Source organism: Notolabrus celidotus, chromosome 10 (assembly GCF_009762535.1).
Source record: "Notolabrus celidotus isolate fNotCel1 chromosome 10, fNotCel1.pri, whole genome shotgun sequence".
Classification (NCBI taxonomy): Eukaryota; Metazoa; Chordata; class Actinopteri; order Labriformes; family Labridae; genus Notolabrus; species Notolabrus celidotus.
This window is the reverse complement of record NC_048281.1, coordinates 20,361,113-20,388,008: the sequence shown is the minus strand read 5'-3', so window position 1 is coordinate 20,388,008 and position 26,896 is coordinate 20,361,113. Positions and strand designations below refer to the sequence as shown.

General features: G+C 38.2%; 1 protein-coding gene across 1 annotated transcript in view; it reads left to right on the top strand.

Annotated features, from left to right (window-relative positions):
• Positions 1-26,896, top strand: part of cps1 (carbamoyl-phosphate synthase 1, mitochondrial) — a 61,245-nt gene that overhangs the window by 21,096 nt on the left and 13,253 nt on the right. The window contains exons 22-32 of the mRNA XM_034693794.1: positions 3,332-3,473; positions 4,249-4,314; positions 4,410-4,473; positions 4,688-4,869; positions 7,253-7,447; positions 11,606-11,673; positions 15,392-15,467; positions 18,387-18,464; positions 21,171-21,278; positions 21,509-21,598; positions 22,359-22,529. Of these exons, the coding sequence (XP_034549685.1) occupies positions 3,332-3,473; positions 4,249-4,314; positions 4,410-4,473; positions 4,688-4,869; positions 7,253-7,447; positions 11,606-11,673; positions 15,392-15,467; positions 18,387-18,464; positions 21,171-21,278; positions 21,509-21,598; positions 22,359-22,529 (1,240 nt within the window). The remainder of the gene's footprint in view (positions 1-3,331; positions 3,474-4,248; positions 4,315-4,409; positions 4,474-4,687; positions 4,870-7,252; positions 7,448-11,605; positions 11,674-15,391; positions 15,468-18,386; positions 18,465-21,170; positions 21,279-21,508; positions 21,599-22,358; positions 22,530-26,896) is intronic.

Genomic DNA, 26,896 nt, shown 5'->3' with positions numbered 1-26,896 from the left:
TTATTGTTATTGTTGGCCATGTTTGGGGTATTCCATTGTGAGCTACCCTGCAATTCCCACCCTAGCTCTCTGCGCAGTTCATGAGAACAAACACCACCCCATTTTATTTGTGTTAAGAAGTATGCACTGAAGTTAATAGTTTGCAATGGATTGCCCTTCTCATCTTTAATTGTTCTACCGAAGAGGATCATGTCAGACAAGACACCAAACACTCAGATCAAATTTCTCCCCTTCATCTGATTTGGACACAGGACCGCTGCTCTCTCCTATCGCAGATTCTGAGGTTTGTGATTTCCCAGCACAGCCGTGTGCAGTGGGAGTTAAAACACACTTGACATTTCCAATATTGTTACGCTACAATGTGATAAATAATTCAGATATAGAGGAGGGAGAGAAACTTTTGGTTTTCCAGAATAAGAATTCATTCTGTTTCTGCCTGAGTTTAAAGGAACACCACGACATTATAGGAAATATGCTAGATGCCTCCTTTGATAAAACTGATATTGATCTTTCCATGTAACACAAGGTGCGTTTGTGGATAAAGTTTAACAGAGAGCAGGGAGACCTTTTGTTTTGAGCTGCCAAGAGACACTCAAAAAGTCTTTAGCTATCAGAACCAATCTTGAAAAAACATTTAGTGTTAATTTGATAAGCAAATACACATCATGGGCCAATGGAATCAGCATTCAGGACAGTGATTAGGCCAGCATCTCACATCCAATCCTCCATGGGAAGTTGCAGACTTTTCACACCTTCTTTACTCTGAATAAAATCCCTCTTGACTTTTAGATGTACTGTGGGCAAGCCTGCTAGAAAAGAATGATGCAACATTTAAACAAGAGAGTTTTGAAAGGTGAACTTTTCCACTTTCAGCAGAGGCTTACTGTATCACTCTGCTTCCCAACTTTTAAAGTAAGGCTTCACATTTCTCTCCAAATCCAGACACTGAATACACAATGAATATATGTAATATCCATCTATTGGTCTTCCTCGTAAAACCTAAACAAAACCCATACCCAAAAATGAAAGCTTCCTTTCTGGTTGATAATGTTCTTACTCTGCTGTACCGTTTGCTGTTTTTACAGAGGAATTAAACCTTTGTATTCTTAACCTTCTTAACCTAATTAGATATTCAAGGTGAAATGTATTGTATGTTGTTGATTAATTATCAAAAAGGTAAAAGAGAGAAAAAATATAAATTATTGTAACATAACTGACGGAAATGGTAAGCTTTAATAGTTAAAATGAAAATACATTAATTTCCTGATCCCTGCTGTTATAGCGAGCCTGAACAAAAGGCCTCGCTGAATTATACAACCTTGTCTGAGTGTTGATGTCTTTGTGGACTGTTTGTTGAGCCTACAGTGTATGTTCTTGTGTTTGTCTATGTCTGTGGAAATGCAGAAAGGTGCAAGTCTAAGTCCATAGAGAGGTCATGAGAGGTCTCTTTTAAGTAGCAGTTATGACAGCTGTACTCAGTCCAGTGTCATCTTACCCTGCTTTAAACACTTGTGTACAGTATGTGCTTTCATGGAATGTCCTCAGGCTTCAAAACAGATCTATTAACATTGAATGCTGCTTCTGTGTTCTGCAATTAAAGCAGAAAATGATTCATTTAAAAGAGAAATTTAAAAAAGGAGCTTTCGTATCCCTCAAAATGGTTTAAAGATACATTTCAATCAGTTATAATACCATGAAAAAGTTCAAAATCTTCTGTCAGTTAATGAGAAAAGAAAAAAATTAATATATTTTAGAATCATTGCTAAGCTAAAATGTTTCCTCTAGTTGTCTTTTATAATTTAGATAATGATGGCCGACAGTTCAAAAGGTTTTTTGTGAAGTTTTTGCGAAAAATTCGATTTTTTATTTTCCGTTAGAGTAAATCTTTATTCAAACAGAAGAAATCATGTGTATCTCAAAGTCTAGTTCAGGTCTCACAACCATAATCATTGGGAAGACTGCTGACTAGACATTTGTCCAGATGATGATCATGGACATCCTTCACAAGAAGGTTCAACCACAGAAGGTCATTACCAAAAAAGCTGATTGTTAGCAGAGTTCTGTATCAAAGCATGATAGCATATTGATGGAAAATTTACTGGAAGGTAAAAGAGTGGTAGGAAAAGGTGCACAAGCAACAGTGATGACCCGAGCCTTTAGAAAGATGTTGAATAAAGAGCTTGGGAGAGCTTCATAGGGGTAGACTGAGGCTGGTGTCAGGAGCCACCACACACAGATGTGTTCAGGACAACTGTCGCATTCCTAATATCGAGTCACTCCTGAACCAGAGATAACATCAAAAGTGTCTTACCTTTGCTAAGGAGAGGAGGAACTGGACTGTTGTTCAGTGGTTTAAAGTCCTCTTTTCAGATTAAAGTACATTTTGTATTTAATTTGGAAGTCCTTGAGTCTGGAGGAAGAGAAGGTGTTCCAAGGTGTTTGAAGTCCAGTGTGACGTTTCCTCAGTCTGTGATGATTTGGGGTGGAAAGTCATCTGCAGCTGTTGGTCCACTGCGTTTTATCAAGTCTGAGGTCAACCCAGTCAACTAACACAACTTTTAGAGCACCCATCTGCTGAAAAGCTAAATGGAGGGTCTTTTCCAGCAGGTCGTAGCGCCTGCCAACAGCGCCAAAACTTCTACCAAATGGTTTGCTGACCATAATACTACAGTGCGTGATTGGCCAGCCAACTTGCTTGACCCTGTCGAGAGTCGATGGGATATCTGTCAAAAGAAAAACACCCGACCCAAAATACATACTAGCTGGAGGCCACTATCGACACAATCTAGGCTTCAGTCGGCTGATTGGCTCCAAGCCATGCCCCACTGAAGCAGTCCCTTTTGGTGAAGAAGCCCCAACCAGTATTGAGTGTACTTAATTTAGGCTAACATGTTTTAGTGTAACCAAAGCCTGCATTAAATTTGCCATCGATTTGATATGTGTTTTAAACAACAACACTTGTCAAACTGATGTTTGGTCAGGCTTTTACTGAGGTTTTTGATGTAAACTATTAGATCAAAAGCTGGATTCAACCTGTTGCCAGACTATTTCACCTGCAATGCAGAGGTCCAGCGAGTTTAACAGTAAGAATATCTCTTTTCTTGTGCTATTGGAAGGGAGGGAGGAAGATTTGGTCACTGCACTAAACAGGAGAATACTGATTCAGGTCCCCTTGAGGGCTCATCCTTTTTCCTAAATGGGTAAAAAATAAAAAAAAGTCCTTAAATAAAATCCAGAATAACCTACTTATTTATGAAAAATTGTTGAAAACGTGTGGAACTGTAAATTGTGAGCTGTATTTTTACAAAAACTCATTGTCTTTTTCATTCAGTGACACAGTTCCCAAGGAGCTGCTTCTGAAAGCCAAGCAGGACGGCTTCTCAGACCGGCAGGTTGGTCAGATTCTGGGCTCCAGTGAGAGAGAAGCCAGAGAGCTCAGGCATATGCACGGCATCAGACCATGGGTGAAACAGGTGAGCATTACTGGGGCTCCTTCTTTCAGCTTTGTAAGGACGTAAGGGTGGAGCAGGTTTGAGATATCACAGATGCTTGGTCATGGAGACAAGGATCTAAAAATAGTTTCTGAATTTGACTGGCAGCTAATGTAGGGAGAATAAAATGGAAGTAATGTGGGTCATCCTGCTGGACCTAGTTAACAGTCTTGCAGCTGCTTTTTGGATCATTTGTAGATGGTGAAGAGAGGGTTTATTGAGGTAGGTGAAAAGAGAATGACAATAACCGAGTCAGGAAGAAACAAAGGCATGAACCAGCATTTCTTATTCCGCTTGTGATACCATAGCATGGCAATATTTCTTATGTGAAAGAAACATGAACAGGTAAAATGATCAAAACTGAAAATAACTGATTCTGATAACTGATTGTACATGTTTGACATATGCAGTTACTTCACAGACTATCTTCCTCTGGGCACAAATACACTGTAGATAAGAGGTTAATGAAGAGATGGACAGCTGTTTTTCTCTCATACTATTAACACAGGTTTTGTCTAGATTGTTAATTCTGCATTAAAGGTCAAGACATCCATAACTTAGTGGAAATTATGTGAACCTCAATTTATCAGTCCCCCTGTTCTGTAAAATCTTGCACTTAATGACACCTTTTTATGTTAAAGAAGCCTTCAGATCACCTCAGAGAGAGGCTATAATAATCTCTTTCCTTGTGATGGCCGACCACGAGAGGAATATTTCAATCCATTCAACCTCTAATTTCTCTGATCCCATTTCTTAGATTGACACCCTGGCAGCAGAATATCCAGCAATGACCAACTACCTGTATTGTACCTATCATGGTCAGGTATGTGGTTCTGCCAACAACATATTGAAAGTATTGATGTCTATAGGAGTGCTTTATTATTAACATTTGTTTTGTGAATTCATCCTACCCCTTAGGAACATGATCTGGACTTTCATGACAGAGGAATCATGGTTCTTGGATGTGGGCCCTACCATATTGGTAAGTGCAATAAAAAGTGGATTAACTCTATCATTGCTGAATGTTTAAAGTGTTTTGGCCTGGTGTATAGTCACAGGTTTGTAGTAACTGTAATGCAATAGTCTAATAGAGGAATAGGGTATAGAGGAAAACATCATAGTCATGCAGTTTTCTGCTTCTTTTTACGCCTTTTTACTGCCAACTCCTCACATTTGTTTCCTCTTCGGTCCTTCAGGGAGCAGTGTCGAGTTCGACTGGTGCGCAGTGTCCAGTATCAGAGCTCTGAGGCAGATGGGCAAGAAGACAGTGGTGGTCAACCACAACCCTGAGACAGTCAGCACTGACTTTGACGAGTGTGACCGCCTTTACTTTGAAGAGCTGACCCTGGAACGCATCCTGGACATCACCCAACAGGAGGTTAGGACACAAACAGACACATGCAAGTTCTAGAATAGAGAGAGTTTGATCCCATTACGCATTCGAAGAGGAAGGGATGGGAGGGGCGGGTATATCTCAGGATATGTCTATGAAAATAGCTGCTTATGAGTTAAAGGGATATTTCATTTTTTTTGAAGTGGGGTCGTATGAGTTACATTTCCCTATTGCTTCTACTAGCCACAATGAGTGCCAGTGAGCTCTTCCCCTTTGAATGAGAAAATTCCCAGATGACCAGCAGGCTAGCTAGGCTACAATTCTCTGTGGATGGGGACACCAATTTTCCGTAATGTTGCTAAAGTTAAGAAATATGGTCCAGGCACTCATCACGTTGCAAATGCATGCACCAGTAAAGTAGCGATTCAATTTGCGGTCAGAAACCCCCTTTGTTTTAGCACTATTTTCAGACGCACCTCGCAGACCTGTGTTCTGCTGCTGCATGAGCATGGATACACACCGATGTAACTCATACGACCCCACTTAAAAAAAACTGAAATATCCCTTTAAGGTTTTTAAGATTTAAGAGCTTAAGGTTCAATTGTTACAGGTGTGTTGAATTTTTAAATAGATTTCTCAAGGTTCAATGATCTCTCTGTGACACTCTGGCTTAATATAATTTTTATAAATAGTATTTTATATGGTTATTTTTAACCACTGTGTTGCAATTAAGTCATTATTTCTTGTAACTGCAGTTATGCATGAAAGTAGGGATGCACCGATCCCATTTTTTAGGTCCCGATATCGATACCTGGGGTTTGGTATCTGCCTATACCGATACTGAACCGATCCGATCCCAGTATTGACAATCTCTATTCCTTAATGTGAGGATAGAATCATGTTTTGGCAACTTCAGGCTTTTCTGACTTTGTAAACCAAAATAAAATAAACATTTTTAAACTGACAGTATCATTATTCAAGAGATTATAAATGTGTACCTGCAGTTTGGTGAGTTAATCTTCATAACCAACATGTATTAAAATTCAACTGTAAACCTCAGCAGTGGATAAGAGGAATTAAATATTCTGTATAAAAAAAACTGCTTCAAATGAGAAAATAAAAAATATGTCAATGTAGTGTTTCCCACAGAAGTACAGTGTACCTGTGGCTGGGATTAAAATCATTGAACACATTATTACTCTACCCAGCTTTGCCCTTACTGTTTCCCTTATCCGCGTCTGATATGGTGACAATATTAATCAGCAGCACATTTTATAAAGATGCTGATGACGTAGGAGACGCACATGGCTATTGTAAACACAGAAAAGCATAGAACTGAGATCACTAGATCTGCAATATGGATCGGCACTATATCAGCCCTTTGTCACCGATATCTGATCTAGCTTTTTGAGTCTGATCTAGCTTTTTGAGTCCGATCTAGCCGATGTCCGATACCAGGATCGGATCGGTGCATCCCTACATGAAAGTAGATGTTAAGGTATAGCATCTTCATTCCACTACTTTCATGGATACAAATTAAACACAGTCAAGTCAAAAAATAAACAAAAAGGAAATCTTGAGAGCTGTAGAGATTATCACTACATGACCAATTTTATATTGAACATACTTGAGTTAGGATGAGATTTTACCAGACTAGACTTCACCATATGCCCAGTGGTGGTGTAAATAAAGTCCAGCTGACACTCAAAAACATCCTCAAGAGCATTTCAGTGATCTTTCCAGTGTAAGTCTTAGTTTCTGTGTTTTTATGTTGAGCATTTGCCTACTAATGTCCATTGCCTCTCCCTTGCAGAGGAGTTATAATCCAGTTAAAGTTGCGATGGGATCAGGGTGTGATGAAGCGTTTGTTTGGTCAGGGCGATAGCATCAAACATCAATCCCTCTCTCATAGCTACAGTCCCCTCTTGCTCTCTGTGTGTGCGTAGGTTTGTGTGTGTGATAAATACGGCATTAGAGCATGAAGATAAACCCTGGACAGGAGCAGGAGAGCAGGCCCATGAATAATGAAGAGGTACAACCTGGCATTACCATGGAAACAGCATCCCCCCTGGATCAGCCAGACAGCAAAAGGGCCTGCACGCTCTTATTAAAAGGAGCTAGCACATTTGTTTACCACACACACACACACACTTTTCCAGGTGATAACAAAACCTGCAGCACGGCCGTGATCAACTTGTTTTTGTTTTCCTCATAGTTTCATTGTGTGATCACAGCCCAGAATAAATGAAAGTGGCCACAGGTTTCAGACGGTTAATCTCGGCTGATAGGAGAGATCATCTGTCAAGTCTTGGACCTCCTGCCTCGGGCGTTTCTCCTTCTTCCACTTTTTAGTGTTTTATTTATCATGCTGCTGTATCCTCAGTTTTCCTTTTCTCTAATATCCTTTTCTTTTGTGTTGTTTCATCAGAATTGCACAGGCAGCATTGTATCAGTAGGAGGCCAGATCCCCAACAACCTGGCCGCCCCCTTGCACCTGAATGGGGTGAGGATTCTGGGGACGAGCCCCCTGCAGATCGACCGGGCGGAGGAACGCTCAGTCTTCTCCAGTATACTCGATGACCTTGGTGTGGCACAAGCCCCATGGAGGGCCCTCAGCTCCCTGGTGAGAATCAACAAATAGCACCCTATTTTGTGATATGGGTGGAAATGGTAGATACCAGTTTTCATTTTGGCGGCTATTTTAGATTTAGTCTTAGTCTTTAGTCTAGTTTTAGTCGACGAAAACTCAAAACATTTTAGTCTTTGATTTTTGCCAAAACATCTTCACTCTTTAAATAATTAATTTAGTCGATCAGATATCGGTAACAGGGTTATACCAAGTGTTAAAATCGTCAACATTTCACTCTTTTAACACTTTTGCTTGTGTAATATCCTAAGTTAAATAATTCAGCCTGTCTCTATAAAATAGTCAAAAGAAAACATTCTTGATGTGACCACTGTGACTGTATTTTGATTCTCTTGACTCCGAAAAATGCCATGAAAGGACTGTATTGCACATTTACGACAGTCCTTGAATGTACCTGCGGTGACAGGCGCACTGGACAGACTGTCAGTTCACGGCACTCTGAAATGCATCTGCATCTTTGATGACTAGGACTTGATCAGAACTTACTAAATGTATCTGATGTTTCACCAAACTGGATTAAATCAAACTCTAGACGCTGAGCTTTTTACGGTAATAGCAGCAATAATGGCAAACATCAAATATTAAACAGACGTCCCCTGGTTGTGTCTTTGTCACTCACACACACCGGGGGGTAAAAATCCTCAATGAAGATGAGACAGATGCATGGAGGCAGGGAGAGCTGGCTCATAAAGCACACCTGCTGCAGGTAGAGACCAAGCTAACACTGAGCCCCTCAGATAATAACTCAGCCTGTCACAGGAATGCATCACTTTAATTTCTAAAGATTAGGCGCACAGCGGGGAAAACATTGATTCTTAATGTCCGACGGTCCACCACTAAAGTTTTCATCTCGTCATGGTCTTGTCAACAAAATCAAAACATTTTTCGGCAGAGTTTTTTTTATAAGTGATGCAGTTTAGCTCCTCATAGTCTTGTTTTCATCATGAAAAAATTAGTCGTGGACGAACATTTACAGTCATAGTTTCGTTAACGAAATTAACACTGGTAGATACATCTACTATACAGCTACTGTAAGACATTGTGGAGTCTTACCTGTCTTCTGGCAAGTTCAAGATGTTAGGAGTTTGTAAGCTCGACAAATTTTGAAATGTAGTTTTACGTATTAATAGATATGCTTTGAAATAGATGGGTGGTTCTGCACAATTAACAAACAGCAAGAAAAAAAAGACAAGCCTGCACACTAAGCCAGTGTCAGAAAAAGTTTATGCAACCACAATGTTTTTGAAAATCTTGTTAAGGAAAATCTTGTTTCAGCTTCTACCTGAATTTTACAGTTTCATCACATTTTATGCATTTGAAGGTAAATGAATTTCCTGCCATCACATTTTTCATCTTCAGTCCAACTTTTTAATAAAATGTCACACTGAGTTCTTAATTAAAAATGATATTATCATACCAAACAGTTTTCTAAATGTGTCATGAAGACAGAGTGTAGGGATTGAAACACGGTTCTGTTAAGGGCTCAGTTCTGCATTTCTGAAAACTAGAAAATCGATAGCGTTCAAGCTTTATTTGGTCCTGTGGGTCCTATGACATCACATTATATTTGGAGTTGAGTCATGTCATCAGTGGGTCACAATCATACATCGATTGTCTGATATTTTGAATGAAATTGAATCCCTAGACAACAGGTATTTAACCACACAAAGAAGAACTCAGGTGTTCAGGTGCTTCTGAGGATGGCTGAACATGGGTAGAGGTTTGGCTACATCATGACAAAGCGCAAAATATGGCGGGAGCTAAATGGAATATTGCACTTTCATTTCTTGCAATAGAACACAACCTCCATGGCCAGACAAAATGGCATAGTGCGTTTAATTAAACCATAGGTGCATTTCGCCCAAGAGTTCCGGGGTCTTTTAGCCCCCAGAACTACTTTCCCTGGAACTAAAAGGTTCCTGTGCCCCCATTGTTGTCTGCGTTTCGACCGCATGTACAAGTCCCTGGTAGATAGTGCAAATCAGGACAGTGACGTATGGAGAAAAAAAAACATATTCAATAATATTTTGAAATCTTGAAAAAGAACAAAAAAAAAACTAGTATGCATTCCCAGGAACTCCCTTTTTGTTTCAACAACTGTGTAAACTCCACAAATGCCATTACGTTCAACCGAAAGTCCCAGGACCTTTGAAAAGTATACCCCCCCCTAAGCAGGGGCTTTTCAGGGGGGAGATTAACTACCCCTGAACTAAATTTAGACCCTGGTTCCTCTGGTTGAAGGAGAAGAAGACTGAAGAAGAAGAAGACTGTGAAGAAGAAGAAGACTGTGAAGAAGACTGTGAAGAAGAAGAAGAAGAAGAAGAAGAAGAAGAAGAAGAAGACGAAGAAGAAGACGAAGAAGAAGACGAAGAAGAAGAAGAAGACTGTGCAGAAGAAGAAGAAGAAGAAGAAGAAGAAGAAGAAGAAGAAGAAGACTGTGCAGGAGAAGAAGAAGTTCCTAGATTGAGAGGTTTGACTACCTCACAGCCACACCGAACACACTAAACTGTAGTTTCCCACCCTACAGCATTACACCTTTCCCTACTTGTCTTATTATTTGAAGAACTTTCTTTTCCTCTTGGAGGCATTGTTCCTCTTTACTTGCTGATGTGTTCAGTTTTTTTTTCTTTTGTTTGGCCCTGTACACTTGCTTGCAGCTATAGCAAAATAAAGCACTCCCAGGCCCCTCTGTGGAATATGTGGAGCACTGAAATGTTTCTGAAGTCAGTGCTGAAGAAATGTCTCCTCCATTAAAGTTCCTCGTGTATTCAGCAACCGCTAAGGAGAGATCAACTGTTGCACATAGATAAAGCTCGATTTCCCTGCCGATCTTAAAGCAACAGTTTGATTTATTGGACTGGAACACCTCGGGCAGAGACATGGGGAGGGAGTTTTTTTTTTTTTTTTTTTATCTCTCTGAAGCAATTTGGTGTTTGTTAATAGTTCTCCACCCGGAAAGTGAACATTGGTTAATGATATACAGAAAAAGGCAAGATCTGCAGAGAGATGTGGAGTGTAGAAAAACAGCCCTGCTGATGATGATGATAAGGAGCAGGAGGAGGAAGACATGCAGCCTTACACTTGTTGCTAAACTCTGTCCATTACTCAGACCCCTTTCCTCTCATTCCTCATGTAAACTGCAGGGAGGAAAAGAAGTCTAGAGGATAGACTGAAGCTTTAAACTCCCTGTTTTACTGTTGATGAGGTCTATGTCGGTTCAATTGAGAGTGGGTAAAATTAGGATGATATAACAAATAAGAGGATGAGTTCACATACTCTTTGATTTGATATGGATTCTTTGTTTTCTATCTCAAGTGGCTCTTATCATAGAGCCTCTTGTATTGTATAAATTCACTGAGATGCTCAATTATTAAAAATACAAAACAAACACATGTTAATGAGCTTGTGGTAGGTGACAAAATTGTCCAGTCATAAATGAAGCCAAAAAACTTCTAAATAGTTTTTGCTTCGTCAAAAGTGCCTTTGTGCTCAGTTATAGACTGCTTACTGCTCCCTTTGTACTCATGAGAATGGGATTTTTTTCTTCATCTCCCTCAAAATACTTCATCTAAGAGCAAACAAATATGTTTTCTCTTTTGTCCCCTTGCTTCTTAAAACACTTAAAGTGTTAAAAGTGATCTAACTAACAGGAATGACAGAGTTTGGCTCAGTGTTGCTATTATCACATGCATTTGACATCGTGTTCAATAACCTTTGAACTATCAGGTCGTCACAATCCGTCCACTTGTTCGGTGACTCAGCTTATTCATACAGAAGGCCAGACATAGCTGTTTGTCTGGACTGATGTTTTTCTATTTTTTTTTTGTTGAAAAATAGATTGTGACATAATATTAAAAATGATACTCAATGTAATACACAGATAACCTTGAGTAGTGCTACATTCCTACATCCTTAGTCATAACCATATTGATATCATATTTTAAATGATATATGTCATCTTTAATCAATATTAGCTCATATCAGTAGTTTAATTCTGCTTCTTCAGAATTTAGCAAACTTCCAAGCCTGATGTGTATTTTTTTTAAGATTTCTTGCCTCATCATTTGAATATCACATAAACCCGTCTTGCAGAATGATAGAGCTGACAACATCTGCCTCTCTCTCCCTCCCCAGGAAGATGCCTTTTCTTTTGCCAACCAGGTGGGCTACCCTTGTTTGCTGCGTCCCTCCTATGTACTCAGGTACGTTTTAACATATACACACGCCTGCAACAGTAAGTGAGGTCATCATTTCAGCTGTCGCCTATCAATGCATGACAGGGCAGACTAATTCCTGCATTCATTACAATCCTAATTGATGTATTTTGTCAACTATTTAAAATCCGAAAAGGGCAAATTCTGTCAGATTTTTCCTCTCAGGATAAGGAGTGAAAGTAGATATGTTTAACTTATCACATACTGAAAATATGCAATCCAAGTTGAGATGATGTATGCTCTTTAGTCTTTCGACACATCATTACATTTTGCAGTGACACTTTTGTCCAGCAGATGTCGTGATGAGACCCTGTGTTCAGCAGGGCTTTGTCACTGAGAACAAATTTGTGTATTAAATAAGGAGTTTTAGTCTTCAGGTTTTGCATGCAGGCCACAGTGTTTTTTGAAAAGAGGGAACTGCCTGTGTGTGAAACCCAGAGGCTCGTGCATTAAGTGACGTTTAAACCACTTAAAATCAAAGTAATGTAATTCTGCAAAAGGTTAACTACTCATATTAATGTCGTCCACTTTATCTTGAAGTAGCAACAACCATTCCATTAATAATCTAGATTACTATCATGTTGAAACCATTAACAAGAAAAATAAGCCTCTCCTCCCCTCTTTTCCCAGGCATCAGCACAGGGTGCATCCCTTTTCTTAGCTTCAGCACATATATATGCACACACTTTCACAAACTCTCTCTTTTACGCAACTCCCCCTTGCTATTTCCATGCTTTATATTTTTATAACACACAGAAAATCAACAAAAAATGTCAGAAATATGATTATTTTTATTAAAACTCAGTTCTAAAAAATTGGTTCTATTTTTGTTTCTTAGATAAATCATTTATTTTAATTTCCTTTTATAAGAACAATTCATAGCTTGAAGATATAATATATAATATATACAGTGCAAAACAGTATAAAGCAAACAAGAGCATATATTAAAAAGTTATTAGCAATTACAATTAAAGAAGTAAAAATAAGCATATATTACAATGTATATGCAAAACAAAATAAGTAAATGTATAAATATTTACAAAACCAATGACCTCTTGAGTAAGTGTTAGTAGGAAAAGGAAATTACCCACTCACTAAAAACCAATAAAGTGAATTCATTGTGACACATCTGTTTTACAACTGTCATATCAGTCCAATTTCTTTCACCTTGGGGTGTGATGGGGAACAACTGTGTGCGACAGTTGGTCCCATTAATTATGTAAAATAAAAAATGGCTGACCGTAAACGTCAATATTGAATGAGAACTGTATAGCTCTTCTTTAAAAAAAGTTTATACTACTAGCTATAATAAAGCAGGAGCTGTTCTGTATTTTTTACACACAGTAAAATGCAAATATACGAATGGCGAGGTGAAAAATACCACTTAACCCACTCGTTGACTTACTAATCAATGTTATGTATTGCCATGGGAAACATATAATTACACAAAACTCAAAGAAACACGCACATCCAAACTCAAAAAGGCAGGTGCTGCGTCGAGTGACAGAATGTTGCATAATATTGGTATCAGATAATACTCGCCCAGTTCAAACATATCGAAAAATAAGAATAATTGAATTCACCGATTACAGCAGCAGAAATATATCTGTTGCGTAGCATCAATTTAATGATAGTGAGCTATCATTTTAAATTATTTTCTAGTTGTTTTACCATTTTACTGCATTTCTGTCAATTTGCGCATATAATTATTTGTGTTGTAACATAATATTTGTTATCAAAGAAGAAGTTTTTAGTCCTGCTGCGTAAGTACTGAATATTGCTTCTCACTAAGTGTGATTTGTAAAGCAGCTAAAGAGGCTTTTGAAGCAGTCTCTCTGGCCTAGATAGGGGCATTGATAACAAAAATAAAAGATTGTTATTTGTGATATAAGAATTGGTATTGGCCCTGATTTTCACAATGGTTACTTCTCTTATCAGGACAGATTTGTTCTCCCATAGTTTAAGTATTGCTCTCTGTGAGAAGCATCCAGAGAGAAAACTAGTAAACAATCTTGTTCAAATTGAAAATGTTGCTCCAGCACTCCACTCAAGTGACAGCCAGTGTCATGACTCTTCCAAGTCCACTGGTGTAAATTAAAAAAAATTGCCATTTCTTTAAACAAGACATACACAATGCTTTTGTTATAGCTACTAACCTTCTATCAATCAATCAGACTTTATTTATAAAGCGCTTTTCATACAATGATATTGTAACACAAAGTGCTGTACAAAAAAAATAGAAATAAAAAGACCTCCCCATCCTCATCCCAACCCAGCTCCGACCCCAAAACCTACCCACAACCCTAAGGTGAAGAACACAATATATGCAACAATAATAATAAAAACAATGAAAATAAAATAAATAAATACAAATAAAAAAGAAGTTGCTGAACGAACTGAGGAAACGCTCTCGTGATATCTTAATGAGGAAACACTGGAGGTAAAATAAGATGTTAAAACTCAATACGGGAAATTAAAATCACCAAAATAAAATACATTTCTAAGATAATAAAACACTAAAATATTAAACCATTAAAAGAAAATAAGATGCTATACTTAAAATTGATAAATAAATACAATAAAATAAATTACTAAGATAATAAAACACTAAAATATTAAAATATAAAAGGATGCTATACTTAAAAAATAAATAAAATAGAATAAAAAGTGACTAAAATTTGAACTAGATGATAAATAAATAAAACTGTTATAAGAATAAAACTCAGTTAAAGGCGAGACAAAAAAGGTAGGTCTTGAGTGTGCTCTTAAAAATGTTTATGCTCTGTGCATTATAGTCATCATCACTATGACACTATACTTGTAATGCTACAGCTTTCAGGGGCAGCGACATTATAAACTGGACTGAAGACTGCGAAATTAAATGTATGCACTCATTTTATTTTGACTGCTGACTAATATTTCGCAGGGACTAACACTCCGCCAATACACAAGCTTTGGACTTGAAAATCACGTGCTAAAGTATAAATCAAAGGAATTTCTTCTAAATGAATCGTCTGAAAATTAACAGAAAATGTATGCATAAACAAGGTGGCCCAACAATTATCTAAGTCAATGATATGCCTCCATTTAAATGCATAAGAACCTCCTATGAAGAGAAGCATCTGTATTCATTTGGGGGTTGGACATATGTCTGCCTTCGAGCAACAGACAGCTAAGGAATAAAGATCTGACCCGAGCCTGTGGCCTTTCTCTGTCCTGCTTCTCTCAACTCCTCCTTATCAAACACAGCGATAACCCAGCTAGCAGTCTGAAATCAAAAACAACAACCACAACAAAACTAGCCTAAATCTGTTGTATTTTAATGACTAAGTTCTGAACTCATTTTTCAAGAGCCTGCAGTGCTTTTCGACCTAAATAGCTGCTCTTCTCCCTTTCGCTCTCTTTCTCTCCTTATTTTGACTGTTTCCAGACCTTGTTCCCAATGGTAATAGTGATGCAACGAAGAGATAATGAGTGTTTTGAACGATCATTTGAAGCTTCTATGTTCTCCTGTTTGCTTGCTTCTCTTCCTCTCCTGTGGCCTTTTGTTTTCTCTCTCTCTCTCTCTCTCTCTCTCTCTCTCTCTCTCTCTCTCTCTCTCTCTCTCTCTCTCTCTCTCTCTCTCTCTCTCTCTCCTCTCTCTCTCTCTCTCTCTCTCTCTCTCTCTCTCTTTCTTATCCTTCATCTTCTGCCTCTCTCTCACCAGTGGATCTGCCATGAACGTTGCGTACGGAGAGGAGGAGATGAAACGCTTCTTGGAGGAGGCCACTCAGGTGTCCCAGGTGAGATCATTGTTAACAATGTGTGCCTGCACATGTTAGAGACACATGTTGCCATCATGACTTCACATGTTGTACTAGCTTTGATTTTTTTTACCCCTTGTCACTAAATGTATTGAATTAGCATGTAACAAGTGATCGCTCACTCTCTCCATTTCTCCATTACACACACACAGTCTCTCTTCTTTGTGCACCATTCTCCCTGTGCTTTCAATTAACTAATGCTACCAGCTGGCATCGCTGATGGCTAGTGTTGTGTGTGCATCTCTTCTTCACTGAACCCTCAGGTGGCTCAGAGGCACCTGGCCCCTCAAAGGGGCCCCTACCTGAGGCTGGACAAACAGACACACAAGCACATTTCACACATTTAGAGCACAAAGCAAGCCGGTTAATGATTGTTTAACAGCTTTAAACTGATTTAGAATGACATTCTTTTGTAAACCTCTAAACTCTTACAACATGTGCACACAGGAAGTATTTTCGGTATTTGGACAATGGTAGTTTTGTTTTTTTGCTCCAGTTTTATTGGCTCAGTAATTTAGCCCATTGGAATCAAAATTAGATAATGACCATTGGATTTGATGAATAACCTGATTAATGAAGGCTTGTAGTGAGTTACAACCTTAACAGGTTAGCACTAGGGTTGCAAAGGGGTGGAAAATTCCCAATACATTTCCGGAAAGTTTCCATTAAATTAACCTCAATTCACAGTTAATTCCTATAATTCCAATGGAAAGTTTCCAATCTTTCTTAACTTCCCATGGAAATTTACCGGAAAGGTATCATAACAAAGTATAAATATTTGTTTTGTTATAAGCAGACATCCATCCAAAATAATACAATTTAAACTGATTTATTCATAAGTAGAACTTTATCAAGTGTTAAATATTTTATTGAACAATCTATTCTTTCATTGAAGAACAAAAACATGAATGTTGAGTTAAATATTACTTATCTCCCCGACCCAACCCATTCAAAAGTTAACAACAATGCAATCCCAACAAAGTCCCATTCAAAATGTTAAATGAAAACAGCCCCTCTCCCTCCAAAAAGTCCCATTCAACATGCATATAAAAAAGCATCTTCACTCAAGCTTTTAAAGCCTAGCCTCTGCAGGATTCGAGAAGTCATCTGTGCATGTGATGGAGGAATGCACAGTGCTTTTAGGGGGCGTGGTCTCAATAGCCCTGCAGTAAGCAGTGTGCTATGTGCATGTGATTGAGGAATAGCATAGACATTCAACTGTAATTGCATGAAATCTGGTTGTTTTATTCAGGATTATGCTAAAATATATTTTCCCCAACTATATTTAAGTTCCCTATTGAGAGCCAACCTTCAATTTAGTAAATTCCTGGTTTATTCCCATAAATTCACTTTAATTCCCATGGAAAGTTTCCAACATTGAAAATTCCCAGAGTTTGCAACCCTAGTTAGCACCATGACTGGGTTTAAAAAGAGCTCTCCAGAGATACTGAGTCTCTCAGAAGTAAAGATGGGAAGAGGGTCACTGCAAAGATTACGGTATTGTACCATCTACTGTGCAGAATATCATAAAAAGATTCAGAGAATCTGCGAAATCTTCTGTACAAAAGGAAAAAGGCTGAAAACCAGCCCTGGATGGCTGTGATCTTCAGGTTCTCAGGCGACACTGCTTGGAAAACAGACATGACTCTGTAGTGGAATTCACTGCATGGGTTCAAAATCACATCCAAAAACAACTGTCTGTGACCACAGTTAGTCATCCACAAATGTAGAAAAAATTGTTCCATGCAACAAGGAAACCATATATAAACATGATCCAGAAACATGAGACTTCAGTGTCCCAACTGAGGCGAAGTGGAAGACTGTTGTCATCTGAAGAATCAAATATTGACAATCTTTTCCAGAACCAAGAACACTTCCTCCTCTGCTTTCAAATGAGATTGTAGATATATAGTCCTAATTTCAGTGCTTCAAATCTAATTTATCAAATGACCATTAATCAGAAAATGTTAATGTAATTATTATTTGTTGGGTAATCCTTCACTTGAGGTGACTTTTTGTTTGAAGTCCCTAGTTTGTCTTGTATTAATCTTATTTTTATTTGGAAAAAGTAACATCACAAAATATATACCACTTGGATAATTTTACATTTCATTTTCTAGTTCTTTATATGCATACAAGTGCATATTCATAGAAAGAAATAGTTGAGCTGCATGTCAAATGTAAGTTAATTTTGTTCTCCGTCATCATATCCAGGTGTACTGTAAATTATACATCACTTTTAACCTCACATTTACAGACATACATACTCATCAAGATTCACCACATCAGTTATTATTCAACATTCATAACAATACATGCTTCCATTTCTACTGTAAATATTTAACTTTTTTTTTTCTTACATATGGCTCTTTCTGGATAAAGCTATTTACATAAAAACTAGGGAAGCTTGCATTTATGCTTTCGCCCCAAAGACAGACAGGGAGCATGTATAGCTGGTGGAGTCGTACAACACCTACTTGCATTAGGGTTATACATTTGATAGACTTTTTTTTCTTTGGATCCTTAAAGAATAGGCCAATTTTCCCATTTTAATATTTACATTTTAAAAGTTTGTAGTTCTTAGAGTATTTATGCTTGTATTAAGGTTTTTCATTTTGCCACTGCTGCAGCCATATTATCTTTTTGCCTGCTTTCCTATAGTCTAGCAAAAAAACATAAAACAGTAGGGTCTTAAAAACAATCATTTCTGGCCTCTCATGTTCACATGTGTTTAAACACCTGCAAATGAATGCTCCTGAGGAACATTTGAGCCAGTATTGCAAGATTCTCAGTTCACCTGTAAGCTTACAGACTTAACTTCTTACACAAAAGGCAACAATGTTGTTCAGGTTGGATTTTGATTTCCTGAAAAATAACCACCCTGTTTTTTCCCCACAGGAACATCCTGTGGTCATCACAAAGTTCATCCGCGGGGCCCGGGAGGTGGAGGTGGATGCTGTGGCCAAAAGCGGCAAGGTGAGACATTGCTGAAAATGTTCTGTCCAGGTGTTAATGCCATTATGTTGCTGAAAAAACAAGTATTATTCTTCAGTAGGAATGGGTACCTTTCACATATGAACCGATACGGTACCAATACCCGGTACCTGGGAATCGGTACCGATACTCAACGGTACCAATTTTCTGTACTTTTGTGGGTGTTTATGTGGTAATACATGTTAATTTGTTTAATAATAAAATCTCAAAATTTTTAAATTTAAAATATTTATTACATTTAACATGAAATGAACAGAAACAGGATTATATAGATGATTAGATATATTAGCTGACACGTGCTCGTGGCGTCTAATTGCTCTTTCAGGAGTTTATCAATGAACACACGTGAATGCCTGCGGCTGGGAAAAAGTTAGTTCTCCATCTCTTTATAATAACAGGACACACAACTTACTTGTTGGGCATTCACGCACACAGGAACGGTTCTAAACAGGGCAGGTAGTCGGAGCGAGAGAGTCCGTCTCAACTTAATCCTCCTGCAGCTCTGCCTCACGTTGAGTGCGCCCGTGAGCTGCAGGCTCCGTTTGGCGCGCAGATGCAGAGAGCAGAGAGCAGAGACGTCCACCCAATCAGTCTCAAACTTTATTACAAGACAAAAGTATGAAAAATCGCCTCCTCTTCCACTCCCTCACAGTCACAAGGTTGCATTCAGGTACTGAAACATGGTACCGTTTTATTTTACGTGAATCGGTACTCGGTAGTACTGACGGAATTCGGTCGGTACCTATAAAAGTACTGAATTCGGCACCCATCCCTTTTCTTTAGTATTGTGTACCTCTTTTCCAAGATGTAGCATAATGTCGCAGAGTTAAAAAGCTGTGGAAACAACATTATTTGTGTTTGTTAGATATATATTGACATCCTGTTCTACCATAATTTAATTCATAGTAGTATCATTGTTATTCATCTCTTTAGCCGAACATTAGTGAGTGCTTCATTGTTTTTCAGTTCAGATGGGGAGGTGAGACTGTTATTGAGCCCAGTAGATGAATAAAGTAGAAGTAATCTCATTTGTCATCAATGAAAAGGCATTACAGCTTAGACAGGCTCTGATTGGGAGAATGGAATACATTAAAAGCAAATGCAGGAAAGTGATTTCTTTGTTTCTCTGTTAAATCAGTTCAGATATGTTTAAATGATTCATGTTTAACAAACTGTTTCCCTGTTTGATTGACAGGCACCATAGATCTGTCATTCCCATAGGTTTCCTTGTCTATGTAATCCTCTCCTTTGAGTAGTTTGTTAAAATATTCTGCAAACGTACTGCCCTTTCTGAACTTGATTCATTACAAAGATTTAGGCTTTATTATACCAGAGTATTTTATTATTTAACAGACGCGACATTAGTTGTATCATACAAAAAATATGAGTTATTTGACTCTTCACATTAATAACTTCACTTTTCACTTAAATGGTGTTTCAGTGATTTCAAATGTAGAAAAAGAAAGAATAGCAGAAGCATTTGATGCTTCCCCTGGATGTTTGACCTTCGCCGCGCAGAGTGATGTAAATACACAGTATGACTCTGGAAGGCTGGTTTTAAAATAAGCTGTGACAGGAGGAAGGCTCTCTTTGCCCAACTTAGCACCTAAAGACAGACTGGATTTGAACATGACTCCTGAGATGCATTGATCTACACGGTGTGGCTGTGGCTCGGAGGTAGAGTCGGTTAGCTCTCAATCGAAACGTTGATGGTACAATCCCACGTCATGCTGAACTGTCCTTGGGCGATGCACTTAAACCCAAACTGCCCAAGTGGTTGTACCAGTGGTGTGTGAATGGGTGTATGTAACTGAGCTTAGCGTATGCAGGTTTAACTTCTAAAACTTATAGAACTGTGTAATTGTAATTTTGTAAGTCACCGCAGGTAACAGAGGTACTTGTCCGCAACGCCCGGTCTGTATTCCCATTGTTTAGGCTTTAAGAGTCATTTCAAGGGTGCCAGTTTGAATGTGGGCAATCCGGTTGTATGGTACATTTTCTCTGTCTGCTTTTCCTGAATACAGCCCCTCCATTATCTTCAGTATCACATTAACAAGCTGTCCATTCATTGAATACCAAACAGGCCTCATTATTCCTGGCCAGACTGTGTGCGTGCATGTGTGAGATATATGTGTGGGAGAGTGGAAAAGTCAGAGATAATACGTATTAATTACAGGCTCTATCTGAAGAGAGCTAATGAATACTGTGGTTAGCAGCAGTTTAAATGAGCTAATGACATGGTGGCTCATTTACAAACACACACACACACTGGCGCAGAGCTTGGTGATATAAATCTCCTTTTCCTGAGGGTGAAATGTTGAAAGTTATTCTTTTGACATTTCATATCCACACACATTGTTCAAAGTATACTAAAAAGTATACACACTCTTTGTTTTCAATGAGTGTTTACCTGACTGAATTTCTCAATTCCCTAAAAACGTACAGAGTAACATCCACCGTGTGCTCATGATGATACCATTTTGCACAGTGACATACTGTAGATATGAACACATCGGGTCTGGAGGCCATCTGCCTCATAGTCTGGAGGATTTTCATCAGAGAACAGTCCAAGGCTGTAAAAGCTGAGTTGCCTTGAGCTGGGATTTATTCTCTTCTTTTTTTTTTTACAAGCGCTTTGATCTGCATGCAAGTACTAAAAGTGAAAAATAATCACTGTATCTTTTTCAGGTTCTTGTCCACGCCATAACAGAGCATGTGGAAGATGCAGGAGTACATTCAGGAGATGCTACCCTGATGTTACCAACACAGTCTATCAGCCAAGGAGCACTAGAAAAGGTTGGTCAAGTATCCATCAGTATGATGTATAATGATAACACTGGGGGTTTTCTTATGACCCAGTTTATACTCCATTGGAAACAAGCTGTTGATATGCAGAGTGCATTTTAACCAAAATGTATATTACGCAACATATTGTTCTCTGTGCGTGTAAATAAAGATGTTTTGTCAGGAATCATCAAGACAGCCTCATTTATATTGTATGTGTGTTCTTTTTCTTTTGCTCCCAGGTTAAGATTGCCACCCGGAAAATTGCGCAAGCATTTGAAATTTCAGGGCCCTTTAACACTCAGTTCCTGGTTAAAGGCAATGATGTCATGGTAGGTAATATTTCTCAACGTCGGTCTAAATAATAGATCAGCATTTTCATGACTGAATGCATTAAAGGCAATTCATGAAATGAAATGAAATGAAACCACTTTGTGTTCAGAAGTTCTCATTGTTAAGTTTTGATGTTTTTTCCACAGTTAACCCTCCTGTTATGTTTGTTTCTCTGTAACAGCAATAATGGTCCTGGGTCAATTTGACCCGGAACCCCAAAAAATCCTAACACACATTTAAATCTAATTTTTAACTCCATTTAAATCAAGATCTGGTCCATGGGTGTTCTTTAATTCTCACAGATCATGGTTCAATGAGGATAACTCACTCGTTTTTTATTAAAATTCATGTTAAAACTTTTTTTTAATGTACATTGGAAAGCTCTTAATATAAATGCAATAGTTTTACATGAGATAGATTTTTGTTTATTTTATTTTAAATGTTTTATTTTTTATTTTTATGAAGTGAAGTGGATAAATTAACATGACTTCTCTTCTGCCACATGCTGCCCAGTTATTTATGCTGCTTTTAGCTGGTTTGGAAGGCATATATTGCCTAAAATAGACTTTAAAAAGGGTCAATTTGACCCGCAACATAACAGGAGGGTTAACACTCAGGACTGTATATAATCTTAATTTGTAGAGTATGTTTGTTCAGTGCTCATAAACTTCTTCTTTCAATTAGCTTTTGTCAATGTGCACAATGATGAGTCTGTAAAACCGGGTGCTTTATAATGTGTTTGTGTTCCTCACCTTTCAGGTGATAGAGTGCAACCTGCGGGCGTCACGCTCCTTCCCTTTTGTGTCAAAAACAATCGGTGTGGACTTCATCAATGTGGCGACCAAAGTGATGGTGGGGGAGCCTTTGGATGAGGCCAGCCTGCCCTCGCTGGACAGACCCATCATTCCTGTAGACTTTGTTGGCATCAAGGTGAGACTATAAACTGAAATAACTGTTTAAAGCTGGGGACTGCATGACTGACTGTCCTCAATCTTTTTGCAGTTTATTTTAACTTCAGTTTTTATAGAGTATGTGAAGACTTTTCTGACTCAGGGCTTTAACTCAAGTATGCTATAGAAGGGGCCAGAATAGAGCCAGAGAAAGGAGTTGAAATCACCAGAGATAATCATAGAGGGGCTTCTTCACAGAAAGTATTTTGACCCCTGACATTATTTCAAAAATAGAAAATGGTTTATGAACCTAAACAATTATATTTTCCATTTAACTCAATATTTTTTGTCATAATTCAGCACAGGGAAGTTATGGCATTTACTCATTTTGTTGTGGTTGATCGTTTGACTTCGGCCAGAAAAAGAAAAGAACATTTGAAAGAACAATGCTTATTCAGACCATGGTATCATGCATAATGGCTCACTATAACACTGTGAGGTCTTGCTGGTACGTTAAGAGCACCGCTGTCTTTAATAATGTGAGTAACACCTACTCCACAGTGTTTTCTAGAAGAATGGTCCAAAGGTGAATCAAACGCAACTTAAAGGTTACTTTTCCCAACTTCAACGATTGACCTAAAGGATCATTGAAATGTTCAGCTTGCAGATGGCTTATAGAAAGCTGTCACCGAATAGCAAGCAGTTTTTCAAAAACGGGCTCACAAGAAGAGCATTCAGGAATAGACATCAAGATGGAAACTTTATGGGCTGGTTTGGATATTTTAACAGCAGATAAAATGTAGAAAATGCTGTCTGATGACAAGGTGAAGCATCTTGGAGATTTAAAATATGGCACACACTTTAAATAATGATAATTTCTTTAAGTGAATCTTCTTCTGAATGGCTTAAGTGTTGTGATGTTTGCGACTAACCCCTCATGGCATAGTTTATGTACAGAGCACAAAACAGGTAAGACAGACAAAAAATACACAACTACACAAAACAAAGCAACTTAGGAATTGGACGAAACCAAAGCAAATCAAGTCACAAAGCAGGAGATCAACAGAGAAAAATCTGTATAGATGATAATTTAGAAGTTCTGAAAAAAAGTCCAAAGATGAAGTAGAGCTCCTGTAGTAGATTGTGGAAGGTTATTCCAAAGAGGTTTGGCCAAAACCGCAAGGTGCAATGACCATAAAACTCATATTTAGAATTGTAGATGTGATAACTTTTCTATTTTTGTGGCCATCCCTTGACTTTGGGCTAAAATAAACCACTTTTAATTTAAAAGTTTTTTTCTTTTTAGTTCTTTGGTGTCTCTTTCCTAAACTTTCTGTTAAGAAAATGATGATCCCCATTAGGGGTGAGTATTGCCAAGAACCTCACGATACGATAAGCATCACCATACTTGGGTCACGATACGATATATCACGATATATCACGATATCACAATATTGTGATATATTGTGATATTCTACACAGTTAACTAAGAAAAACAAATAGAGATGGTGTAAATGTAAATCACACAATATTACTCAAAATTGAAAGGACAAATTAAGTCAAAACTATTTGATTGAAAACAACTTTTCTTTACTTTATTGTTTTTGAAATACTGAAGTCGATTTTAGTTCCAACTCGGCTAAAATATGAATTTTTATTTTTACAAAAAATCAATATTAAGAGTTGAAATATTGATATTATATCTGAGGTCAAAGTATGGCGATATATTGCTGTATTGATATTTTTTCACACCTCTAATCCCCATATTGAAACACTTCTTTAATCTCACCTCAGCCATACAATACCCAATGGGTTTAACCTTGCCTCTAACATTCTCATATGCTACCAAGCTCATATTGCTTGTTTTTGGACTCTTGTTGACATGTCTTGAACTGTAGTGCATCAGGAAATAGGATGCCGTCTATTTATTGGTTTGTTTTTTGGATCAAGCCTTTTTTTCCTTCTGGCCTTCTGTAGACAAATTTGCTCAAAACATGTTTCTTTCTTAATTAATTAATTAAACATGAAACATATAAAGCTGTAAAATGTTTTCCACTCATTCAGGCCTACTTAAGACTTAAACCAAAGAGCAAAGGACCAGAATTCAGATATTGAATTTCCTTACAAGACATAATTACCATGTCTCTGATCTTCTTACAGCCATGTGCTCTGGTTAATCCTGCAAAATTATTTCCCATGTTAAAAGCTCTACTTATATGATATGTTAATAGGCACTGCAGTTTTTGTTACAGCTACCAGTGGATCCCATAATAAAGACAGCGATTACTGTTCCATCCCTCTACCTAGGCATGAAGGAGCGGGGAAGGGTGGGTGGTTGCTTTCTCATACCGGCTGGGAGGCTTACTTCTTAGATTGGTTAGGAGAGAGTTTCCATGTCACCAGCTGTTCCAAAGCTATTTTTTCCAAAGTAATTTCTCCCTCTAATTACAACAGAGCTGCTGTAACAATGGCTGTAGTTTGGAGCCAATCACGCAGGTATAATCCCCCCACTCTTCCTCACCACCTAAAGTTTTCAATTTCTAGTCTGCACAGTGGAGAGGAATATTAATCAGAGCTCTGAATACTCCAGGCACCAGGCTTAAAAGACTTCCGGAGTTTACTTGGAGTCTATGATACAGACTTCATACTCCTTGACTAATACAGGCCTTGACAGATATCCTACCAGAACACACACAACAGTTGTTTCTAAAGTAGTGCCGTTTCCTTTCTTCCTATTCAGTCTTGTTGCCGAAACATCAAACCCTTTCTGTTTACATGCTGGCTGTCTAAAACTATTCTGCAGCCTTAGCCGGAAGTGGGTTGATACCAAATGTACCCTTTACAGCCTTCATTTTCATCGTCCTTGATGTATCATCACCGGGCACAACTCACTGCCATCCAGAGACCATCTCCATTTATCTGTCTCATTCCTTTTCAAACACACTCTGTTGCTCTTTCTGCCTCTTTTCTCCGTCTGACAGTCCCCTCGTTTGAGGCCATGTTTTCTTTTCACTAACAAGTCCCCTTTGTGTAATTTCTGTCTTTTTATACAAACTCATAGGAACAATAACACAGTTATATTTATGACACTGAAAAGAGGAAGAGCAAGAAAAACACATTTTAAGGAGGAGGAAGTGGATTTGGTTGTTTGCTGTCAGTCCCCAGTGCATAGTTACAGGCTGAAGGAAAAACTCCCATCAGTTGAATGTTTTGTCCCCTTGCACATGGCTTGGAGCTCATCACGATGACTTTGCAGATACCATACTCTTGTAAACCCAATGCCTACATTGAAATAATTGCTCGCTTAAATGTGAGGGAGTTGTGTAACATCTCTCTTCTCAACGGGAGGCAATCAAAATCCTAAATAGTTTCAATTCAACCTTTTACGGGTCATTGAATACATGTAGACTTTAAATCATTTCTCGAAATCCTTAAAAGTTATGAGAAAGTTCAGAAAATAAGGATGAACTTTGAATGAATTTCAACAAGCTACTGCTCAGTGGATTTTTGTTGAGTCACCCACCCTTCAAAATGAGAATGTCTTACTTCTCTTTTAAAATTTTACCCTTCATATTCACAAATTCTACACTAAATCTCTACTGTCCGACCAATGCTACAATATGCACACATACTAGCATCAGTTCTACTTGATGACAGATGTGACAACACCGAGTCACCTTAACAATTACATGACCTTAACCAGCCACAGCATTGAACATAAACACAACGTAATGCCTGCGCCAATTAGCAATGCTAATGCAACCGCCCCTGAGAACCAACCTGCAGCATCTTCACTACTTCCCAGCAAACGAGCCAAACGCTCAATCTACTGTGTATTTACCAAGTGGGAACTATCAGTGTTGGAAAATGCAGCCAATGTTGAAGTTCAAAAAACTTCAGTTCCTCAGGTGTCCACCGAGACTGGCTGCAAAACCAAGGAATCCCTATTAGGTCCCATCTCATAAAGCCCATTTTTACAGCAAGATTATACATGTTGACATTGTTCCAAAAAAATCTGAATGTAGCTTATTTATTTATTCATAAGTACTGTTCAGGGGGGGATTTTGTAAGACTTATTCATAAAATTGTATCATTGTGGGTGTGGCTTAGTCAACAGACAGGTTGATGCCTTGTAGCTGTTTGCCAGGGCCCGTATGCATGTCCAGCCATTACCGATGAAAATGGGCCGTTTGTACTAATTAGGGGTGAGCCCGACTAAGGATTTGCTTAGTCGAATCTGATTCATCAGATTTTGCCCATAGTCGACGAATAATCGAATGTTTGTTGTTTTTCCTTACTGACCCAAAGTCTGCATGATGGTGACCGCATGACAATATTATGCATAACCCTTTACAATTAAGAGACTCGTAGCTTAAAGTAAAAGGGACAACAGAATATTATAAGCAT